The sequence below is a fragment of the Sorghum bicolor genome, chromosome 6 (assembly GCF_000003195.3).
Source record: "Sorghum bicolor cultivar BTx623 chromosome 6, Sorghum_bicolor_NCBIv3, whole genome shotgun sequence".
Taxonomy (NCBI): Eukaryota; Viridiplantae; Streptophyta; class Magnoliopsida; order Poales; family Poaceae; genus Sorghum; species Sorghum bicolor.
In genome coordinates, this window is record NC_012875.2 from 542,853 (window position 1) to 553,165 (window position 10,313).

The window sequence follows — 10,313 nt, forward strand, 5'->3', positions numbered from 1 at the left end:
GAAAAAAAATATTAGAGGAAAAGAGAAGAAGAGGGTAGTATAGTCATTTTATTCATTTGACGCACCAAGTAAAGCTGTTTTGCAGGTAAAAAACAGCCCTGCTTAAAAAAAAGCTGCTCAGCAAGCTAAATATAAGTAAAACAACTCTAGTACTACTTCCTCCATCCCAAATTATAAGTTATTTCAAGAATCTTACAAAATCAAAATACCTCAATTTTAACCAAAATTATAAAAAAAATTACAAAGTTTTGTGGTATCAAATAGATATACTATGAAAATATAATTAATCAATAATCTAACGATACTTAGTTAATATCATAAATATTATTATCCTACCATACAAATTTGATCAAACTTGACATGTTTTAATTTTCGACTTATTTGTGATGGAGCAAGTAGTGAAGATGAGGTGTGCTAAACCGAACCTTATTCGTCATATTTTGGATTGTTCGTCTCCGTACCCAAAATCCAAATGGCTACGAGAAAACTAAACAAATCACGAGAGGATTCATGGATCCACCTCCCCTATCTTCTCCTATATACATATATGCCACTCTCCGTCTGCACCTTGGTCTCCGTCACTGATTCCATCAGGCGACGGCCACCCTGACTCCCCTGACCGGCCGGCGCGCGGCTAAGATGGCCGTGACGGACGTGGAGGGCACGGCGGCGCCGGCGGCATTGGAGTTGGAGGTGCCCGCGAAGCGCAGTATCCTACGGTACAACTCGCCGCTGGCGCAGGTGTCCCTGCTGGGGCTCATCTGCTTCTGCTGCCCCGGCATGTTCAACGCGCTGTCCGGCCTGGGCGGCGGCGACCAAGTCGACGCCTCCACGGCCGACAAGGCCAACACGGCGCTCTACGCCTGCTTCGCCGTCTTCGCCATCCTCGGCGGCGGCGCGCAGAACCTCCTTGGCCCGCGCGCGACGCTGATGCTGGGCGCGCTCACCTACCCACTCTACGCCGGCTCCTTCCTCTACTACAAGCACCACCCGGAGTCGCAGGCGTTCCCCGTCACGGCGGGCGCGCTGCTCGGCGCCGGCGCGGGTTTCCTCTGGGCGGCGCAGGGCGCCGTGATGACCTCGTACCCGCCGCCTAACCGCCGGGGCACCTACATCTCCCTCTTCTGGTGCATCTTCAACCTCGGCAGCGTCCTCGGCGGTCTCCTCCCTTTCTCCTTCAACTACCACCGCAGCAACAAGCAGCCTGCCAGTGTCGTCAACAACAGCACGTACATCGCCTTCATAGCCTTCATGCTCGTCGGCGCCGGGCTCACCGTGCTCGTGCTGCCGCCGGCCAAGATCGTCCGCGACGACGGCACCAAGGCCACTACTACCACTAGTAGGGTCGTCGTCGTCCCCTTCTCGTCCCCGGCCGCCGCCGAGGGCGCCGAGATCCTCAAGCTCTTCACCAACTGGAAGATGCTGCTCGTGCTCCTGCCCGCCTGGGCTAGCTCTTCTACCGGAACGCTCTTCTTCTACACCGACCAGTTCAACGGCGGCGTCTTCACGCTCCGCACCAAGGGGCTCAACAACGTCGTCTTCTGGGGTGCGCAGATGATCGGCTCCGCCGGCATCGGCTACTTCCTCGACTTCGGATTCGCCAGCCGGAGGAAGAGAGGGCTGTTCGGAGTCGTCGCCGTCGCCGTCGTCGGAACGGCCATCTGGGGAGGCGGTCTGGCGAACCAGCTCAAGTACAGAGGAGTGGAGTTGGTCGACCCCATCGATTTCAAGGACGGCCACCACCGCTACGCCGGGCCGTTCATGCTCTACTTCTGCTACGGACTGCTGGATGCCATGTTCCAGACCGTCATCTACTGGATCATCGGCGCCCTCGCCATTAATGACTCCCAAATTCTCAGCAGGTACGTTGGGTTCTTCAAGGGAGTGCAGAGCGCGGGAGCGGCAGTGGCATGGCAAGTGAACAGGCGCCACACGCCGCTAAGATCCCAGCTGATTGTGAACTGGGCGCTCATTACCGTTAGCTACCCCTTGCTTGCACTGCTGGTGTTCGTGGCCGTGAAGGACGAGGACTACTCGGTTTCTTCAGTGGAGGACGGCAAGGAGAATGATAGTAATTAATAGGCTGTCAGCACCAACCAGCACTATGTAAAAAAAAAAAAAGCAAATAGCAGACACTCCCTACAAGTGACGCGAGAACAAAACGCGTCTGTAATACGTGGTCACAGACGCGCCTAGACAAAAACGCGTCTGTAATATGTGATCCTACATGGTGGTACCTGTTTCCATTTAATCGGTCATTTTGACTGTCTAAGTAGCCCTTTTGCCCATTTAAACACCCGTTTTGCCGGCTAAACGACAAGTGCTCGACTATTTACAATTTAGCATTTAGAATAACATTTTCCTCCACCTCCCCACCATTTAGAAGTCTATTTTGTCGGTGGTGGTCGTCGAGAAGACAAACAACAGATAACACAGGCCTCGGCGACGCAAGCGGTGCCAGTAAGGTCATAGGCAGATGGCGAGGGCGCTCCAGGCAGAGTCGGATAGGGTGGGCGCTCTAGGAAGAAGCGGATGGCGTGGACAAATGCAGCAGTTACCAGGGATGGCGGCATTGGAGTGGGAGTTGGATTGGGATGGGAACGAAGCAGCGGAGTCGAGTCGTCGTCTGTAGATTTAGAGCCCGTCGAGGCAATCTTCACCCTTGCCGTGTGATTGCATTCGTGTGGCCCATGTGGTGTTGATCCGACCGGGGAGCGCACTGAGGCGTCGCTGCACCCATCGCTCACCCAATTTTTCTCCCATGCATCGGGAGGGAAGGGAGACGTGTACTCGTGGTCAAGAAGGCGCAGGGCGCAGACCGGAGAGACAAGGAGTGGACCAAATTTTCATAGGCTGGCAAGAGTACTAAAAAAATTTTGGACCAAATATCTAAGGTAGTCCCGGGTTTATCTGATGTACCCACTTGGCCCGCTCCTGATTTGCATCAAGTTCCTCTGAATTTGGCATTGCATTTTTTTGTTTTGAATGCATATTTACTAATTAATTTCACAGCTTTGTGATTTACCAACCGAATTCAGTAACTAACGAACAAGGAAACAAAAGCAATTAAATAAAAGGAAACCAAATGCTATTCCGTAGTGCCACATGGCATAGGCACATAATGATGGGCCACAAAGACGGCCTATCAGCCCATGTAAGGGTAGAGTGCTGGGATTGGCAGCCCAAAATACAGGTTTGCTGTTACATAATGATGAGCTCAAGTTTGACTAAATTAGTATAATAAAATTATATGATTTATATGCCAAATAAATATTATTACTTTATTTATTAATTATATTTTCATAATATATTTGTTTGATGTTATAAATCTTTGTAGTTATTTTTATAATTTTGATCAAACTTGAGATGTTTTAACTCTACAAGAGAGTTGAAATGACTTATAGTTCACAATGAAGGGAGTAGTTGTTTTAGAAGTACCAGTTGATATCAGATCATTTAACCACAACATGAAACTGGCTGGTTGCATATTAGTCATTTTTTACAAATATGAATCTTAATAATCTTACTATTACTAATTAGAGACTCCAACGGAAGCTCCACGTTAATTCTCTCCGGAAGCGTAAGGAAAAAGACAAATCCTTCTATTTGATAAATTCTAATCACCATCATAAATAGTAACCATAATGGATCGATTTTGATTTGTAAAAAATTACTCACCTATGCTATTATAAAATTTATAATAAAGTAACCCCTTAATCTTGTATATAAATTACCCACCATGCCATTACAAAACATAATTCAAAATAACACCCTAAAATTGTATTTAAATTACCCACTTTTGTCATTATGATTGAAACATTAAAATAATCCACCAAATTAGCATCAAAAGTACCACACCTATGTCATTATGAAAGACACTTCAGAATAACTCCTAATTTTAAATCTAAATTACCCAACTCTAACATTATGTAATATAATTAAAAGTAAGACCGTAATGTTTTTTTATAAACTACCTACCTTTGCTATTATGAAAGGTATTGTGATGCAAAATAATCTACCTTTTAACTAAATTATCCGTCTTAGATTTATATGAAGTAGAGAAAAAACATTTCTCAATTCTACATGTTAATGCATTAAACTATGACAAAAACTAATTTAGTATCTATAATAATGTGGCACATATATTTCTAAATTACACACTCTACCACAACTAAAATTTAAAAGTAGACATATGATATGTACCACCACTTAAACCAAGTAATCATGTATGTATTAGGATACATATTTATTTTAATAGCTTATCAAGTGGAAATATTCCTTAATAAACTATATAACAATGGCACCAACAATTTCACTTGAAGTTATATTAAGACTCAATGATAATATATTTTAAAGTTGTTATATTAAATAACTTTATATATTTGACAAAAGTGTTTCATACCAATATTAGACATTTAATTTGAAGCGCTATATATTTTGTAAAACACTAGTACTACACATATAAATATTTGATATAACAAAATAGCATCTTGAGTGTTTTGGTGCAAGTTGAGATGACTAAATAGATTTGCAACTTAACATTTCGATAAAAAATTATAACAAATAGATATGAAAGTTAAAACTTCAAGATTTCTTCAGACTAAAAGTCATTGTAAAGCTTAGAGATTAATATCTTCTTGATATTAGCACCCCTACCCCATCTCATATCTCAACTAAAGCTCTAGCATTGATCTTATGCGATGTGATGCAAGTTATAAATGATTATTTATGGCATCATAGTACTTACTCCTCTGTCTCAAAAAGACCGATGTTTTTGACATTAACCAATCATGTTTGACTGCTCGTCTTATTCAAATTTTTTGTGCAAATTCTAAAATAGATAAAGTACCTCTAATGATCAAATAAGTCATATCAAAATAGATGATATTATACAAAAAGTTGTAATAAGACGGATGGTCAAACAAGATGTCTAAAAGTAAAAAACAATGGTCTTTTTGAGACGGAGGGAGTAAGAGTGTAATCTATGACCTAAAATTTCTTATTTATAGCATTACAGAAGGAGTGTTCATAATAGATATTATAAGCTCAAGATTTTTAACTTTATTTGAGAATAAAAATATTGTAGGAATTAATAAGGTTAATTTTTTTTAAAAAAATAGATTCATTATGTCATATAAGATATGGGCTGCAACAAAGAGTCATAGTTGATTCTAAGTTGTTATGATTTAAAATAAATGCATAATAAAGTTACACAGAGGTGACATGAAAAAGGGGAAAAAAACTATGGATGTAGATAAAAAACACTAAGTTAAAGATAAGTTATGACAATTAAATAGGGACTATAGTGTATCTATAATACAGGAGAACAATTAATAGAATCCCAAGTGCGGGATTCTAACCTGTGCGGGACCACAAGTTGATGGACTAGTTAACCACAACATGAGTATACAGGCTGATTTCTCATACTGTCATTTTTTACATATATAGAAATATATATATATATATATATATGGATCAGTTAACCAGTTGAACTAAGGTCGTGTTTGTTGATATCCTGCAGGAAGAACCTCTTCCAGTACCAATGGCGTGCCCATACTGCCCGCATAGCCTCTAGTGGCACTCCTTTCGTCTCCGGCAGGAGCACCACGATGAAAGCCGTCATGGCCAGCACCCAGCCGGCAAAGAAGAGGAATATCCCGAATTTCAGATTGCAGAGCAGGGTCGTGAACACCTGTGCCTGTATAAAGTAGAGGACGAACGCGATGGTCATGGAGATGGCCTGCCCCACGGACCTAGTTTCAACGGGGTGGATCTCGCTCAGAATCACCCACTTGAGTGAATCCCACGACAGACCCAAGCTGAAGGTGTACAGGCACATGAGCACCAACACGCCCATCGCATAGCTCCTCGCCATCGTCACTGCATTGTGCTTCCCAAGGTGCTCCGCAAGTATCCATGACACGGCCACCTTACATAGTAGATATGTAGAGCATACAAACATGAAGCAAGTCACAAATCCTAACATATGAAGAATGCCACAAATATACGAATAATAACATTTTGTTTGAGAATGAAAGAAATGTATTTGTACATTCACATTACCTGAAAAATTATCATGCTGATGCCACCTATGAGGAACAAGGACCTCCGGCCATATCTGTCCACGACGAAGGTGGATGTGATGACGGCGCACAAGGTCACAAGGTTAACGATGGCAGAACCAAGAATCGCCTTCTGGCTGCTGAAGCCTACGGTCCGGAACAGCACTGGCGCGAAGACGAAGACGACGATCATGCCCGTGAGCTGGAAGAACACAGGTATGGCCACCATCATCACCGCGTAAGGTCGGTACCTCTTATTGCATAGCCTCTTGAACGCACCTTGCTCGTTCTGGCATGCCTCTTCGACTGCACAAACAATGTCCTTGAACTCGGCTTCGATGTTAGCATCTGACCCACGGATGTGCTGCAGTGACACACGAGCCTTATCCGGCTCACCACGTAGCACTAGGCTGCTTGGGCTGTCTGTTACCAAAAGGGCACCCACGATGATGATGATGGCTGGTATGGCAGCGACACCGAGTGAGATCCGCCAGCCCCAGTAGGGCATGGAGTTTGTTAGATAGTTCACCATGTTCGCGATCACTGAGCCGATACAAACGAATATGTGGTAGGCTATTGTGAATGCTCCACGCCACCTTGGCGGTGATGTTTCGGCGAGATAGAGTGGAGCAGCCTATAAGGTTGAATTTGTGCTTAAGAATTCAATTGCACTTAATTTCTCAAACAACAACAACAACAATCAAAGTATACAAGCGCCATGTAACCAGTAACCCAGCAAATAACAGACCTGCGTAGTGAAGCCAACACCGAAGCCTAGTAGCATCTGGCCCATGATGAGCATGCTGACAGTAACAGCCCCAGCGTTGATGATAGAGCCGAAGAGGAATAAGACGCCACCGATGAGCATGACAGATTGGCGTCCAACCCTTCTTGTCACACGGCTTGCCATTGTCACACGGCTTGCCACTAATGATGACAGGGAGCTACCAATGTACATCGATGACGTGAATGCTGTAAGAAGCTGGTTGTCGTACATGCAATAGGCATCACGCTTTGCACTCTTCATCCCGCTCACCACTTCCGGGAAGAACTTATTCAAGAATGACTCCATTTGTGTGACACCACCTGAAAAACATGCATCCTTGAGACTATTAGTAGTTTAGAAAATCATAATTTAGTGTCTTATTAGTGCATGCATCACACGCCTATCGTCATTGGTATATACTCCCTACATACCTGTAAATAAAGTCATTTTGAATAAGGTTTGAGTCAAACATTGTGAATATAAATTATGAATAACTTGTAAGTTGTTGAGTTTGCAAATGTGAAAACCATATGAATAGATTTGACTTGAAAAATACTTTCACAAAAATATACATATACCACTTTTAAATAAATATTTTTATCAAAGTAAGAAGTCAAAGTTAGGTTTTGGAGACCGTGTCGTTGTCCTAAATGACTTTCTTTACATGTACGGAGGGAGTATTATGTAAAATTTATAGCAACTGGTATACAGCTCATTTTGGTAAAAAAAAACTGGTATAGTACAGCTCATCATGAACATGACAAGATATATATACACCTCTGGTCTGATGTACTAGCTATAGCGACGTCTCAGCAGAAAAAAAATCATATACCCCCATAAATAATATTGTGCACTTCATAACAAAAGCAAGTCAAAAGCTGCTCACTTGCGCTGCGTCCCACCAAAAAATAAGCTTTAGACTTCCGTAGGACACAAGGATTAAATATGAGAGCATGCAAATTGTGCACAACATCCATCAATCGTTGAGCCCACAATGCTTTGCCTATATATTGTTAGATATTTTCTTATGAGTTGTCTAGTTGTTGCCTACATATATTATATGTAATCCTCACTTATAGTTACAAATATTGGCCCACCAATTCGTGCTCTCCAGCACGGACCAGAATAATCTTATATATGTTACATAAGTTAAAGTTTCACGGATAAATTAGTATGTATCAGCTCTTGTTGCACCTCTTTCCATGACATCAAGTGCTCTAATCTTTTGATATTCTATTGGTTGCTGCAATTTTTCATCCATGCACTGGTTAATACACTAGTGGTTTTTGTATCTTTTTATTCAATATTTCCCTTTTGTGTATTTTATTTTGTTTTTGTGTATTTTATCAAACTATAGATTCTAGGTCATAGACTACCCACTTAGTTACCATATATAATGTCACAAATAACCATTTGTGCTTTCAGCAATCAGGATGATAAATTTCATGTATCAAATAACTATATGTTTGATTTACGAAAAATGGTGGTTAAAATTAACCAACCAATATTAATATGTCACAATGTTTATTTAAGGTTTATAAACTTATATAAAGCAACAACTTACAAAATTTTGTCATGGAGTATTAACATAATTTCAGTGGCATACGTGGTTTGTTTATGGGATACTTTTTTCATGATCCATAAACCGAGAAAATAAATATTTGTCCTAATGTATGCAATCATATTACATAGTGGCATATTGTATTTATGTTTACTTGGAATTTAAGAGTTGTAGAAGTGTATATATGGTTATTTATTTCTTTTTCATACTACCTTATGTTGGTTTTTGGACGTAGTTTTGCGAGATATTTTAGTTTGATTTTACAGTAATAGAGGTGCATAATTTTAATGCAAATTTAGATGGTTAATTAAATTTTATTTTATAATGGAAGAGCAGGTATATAAATTTGCATTTTTTAGGTTCCTTTAAATTGTATTTTATGATTGCAGAGGTTGTGGGCTGCTCGCTTGGAGGTGACACAGTTAGTGTTTTAAAACTAAATTAATAAATTTCACTGTACGGACGAAAGCCCCTCCAGAATTCTAATAAAAAGGAGACAGACAAGAGAGGGGAGGGGTATTGTGAGGATGAAATGTAAAATAAAGAACATAATAACTACTTGCAAATTGGTAAAGGCGTAAAGCATGAGTAATCAAGCTAGCGTGCATTGGCAAAACAGCCTTACAACAAAACTTTCCTCGCGTCATTTGAGAGGTATTATATATTGGATCTTTTATGGGCTACAATTATAGCTCTAATTTATAGTTGAGTGGTTTAAATATTTGGTCAACCCTCTATATTTGTAAGGGATTATGTAGACTTTTTTTATTGTTTGCTAACTCATAGTCATGTCATTATACACATATAGAGTATGCTAATGACAGTGACATGCCTTCAAAACCACTTTAGAGGGTTATTTAGATTCCCAATAATTAAAGAAGTAAAATATTTTATTGGTTGGAAAAAAACATTTGGTTTTATAGGAGAGGGAATGGAGTGAAGCAGGTGAATGCAAATAATTAGGTTAACTATACTTTTTCCAAAATTAATTCCCAACCACGAAAAAAAATATACACATCTGATGTACTAGCTGTGTATATATATAGCAGAAAATTTCCATATAATAAGCACAGGTCCCCATAAATACCTTTTATAAAGCCAAGTCATAAGCTCTTCACTTGTGCTAGCGAAAAGGATTACTTGAGTTGGATTAAGTGATGTTTAGCTCCGATCCAGAACGAACTATATATAACTGGGAACGGAGTATATAGCAGCCAATATTCAAGCATGCATGTTCAGAGATGATTGATCTACATCCATTTGAGAATACATATGCATGTAGGGAGCATTAGGGCAGAGCTGGGTGATGAAGCAGCTATCATTTACCTGCGACACCAACATGGTAGCCGAAGACGAGGCCACAGGAAGCAGCCATGAGGCAGATGGCCATGACAGCGGCCGTCAAGCTACCGCCATAGCTGTGACCATCTGCCGCCTCCAACCCTCCTCTTGCCATCGAACTGCTGACTACTCAAGGACGGGGACACTGCTTATACTGGCGCAGGGGCAGAGCTTGCAAGTTTTTTGCAGCTTAGGTTGGGCGTTTGGTTCCAAGGCATGCACATGAATTTATGCACATGAAGGGGCATCACACACTTGTATATATATTGTATTGTGTTCGGCATCCTTTGGCTGCTGGCTGTCCGTTTTTGACATGTCTCCGGCAGTGGTTGACTTTGCCAGCCAGGCTCACGCTATCATATCTACACAAGCATCCATGGTAATATGGTATATGATGATGGTCGTTCTGTAGCAGATTGGAGTCCCACACTGGGCTCAAAGGGTGCGTGGTCGCGCCTCCGTCGCCTCTCTCAAAGGAGATATTCATGGGGAGCACCGGGACTTGTTCCGTTCTCTGCTGCCATCAGGGAAGGGCTTTAGCTCCGGGCCGTAAGGGCCTTTAGTCCCGGCTACGGAACCGGGG

The 10,313-nt window shown here is 41.6% G+C and overlaps 2 protein-coding genes across 2 annotated transcripts; one reads left to right on the top strand and one right to left on the bottom strand.

The window, feature by feature from the left end:
• On the top strand, positions 612-2,227 carry LOC110436238 (UNC93-like protein 1). The gene has a single exon (XM_021462732.1). The coding sequence runs from the start codon at positions 640-642 to the stop codon at positions 2,077-2,079; it is 1,440 nt and encodes a 479-aa protein (XP_021318407.1). The 5' UTR covers positions 612-639; the 3' UTR covers positions 2,080-2,227.
• On the bottom strand, positions 5,480-9,907 carry LOC8056957 (sugar transport protein 5). Its single transcript, XM_002447361.2, has 4 exons — positions 9,716-9,907; positions 6,811-7,148; positions 6,064-6,696; positions 5,480-5,929 (listed from the first exon to the last, which is right to left on the bottom strand). The coding sequence occupies exons 1-4, from the start codon at positions 9,843-9,845 to the stop codon at positions 5,480-5,482; spliced, it is 1,551 nt and encodes a 516-aa protein (XP_002447406.1). The 5' UTR covers positions 9,846-9,907.

Bases quoted from the DNA above. Each gene is read 5' to 3' on its own strand.
- LOC8056957 (XM_002447361.2), bottom strand. From the start codon at position 9,845: ATGGCAAGAGGAGGGTTGGAGGCGGCAGATGGTCACAGCTATGGCGGT. The intron at 6,697-6,810 runs GTCTGTTATTTG...TCAACCTTATAG, and splicing joins GTGTTGGCTTCACTACGCAG to GCTGCTCCACTCTATCTCGC. The intron at 5,930-6,063 runs GTAATGTGAATG...CTACTATGTAAG, and splicing joins TCAGCATGATAATTTTTCAG to GTGGCCGTGTCATGGATACT.
- LOC110436238 (XM_021462732.1), top strand. From the start codon at position 640: ATGGCCGTGACGGACGTGGAGGGCACGGCGGCGCCGGCGGCATTGGAG.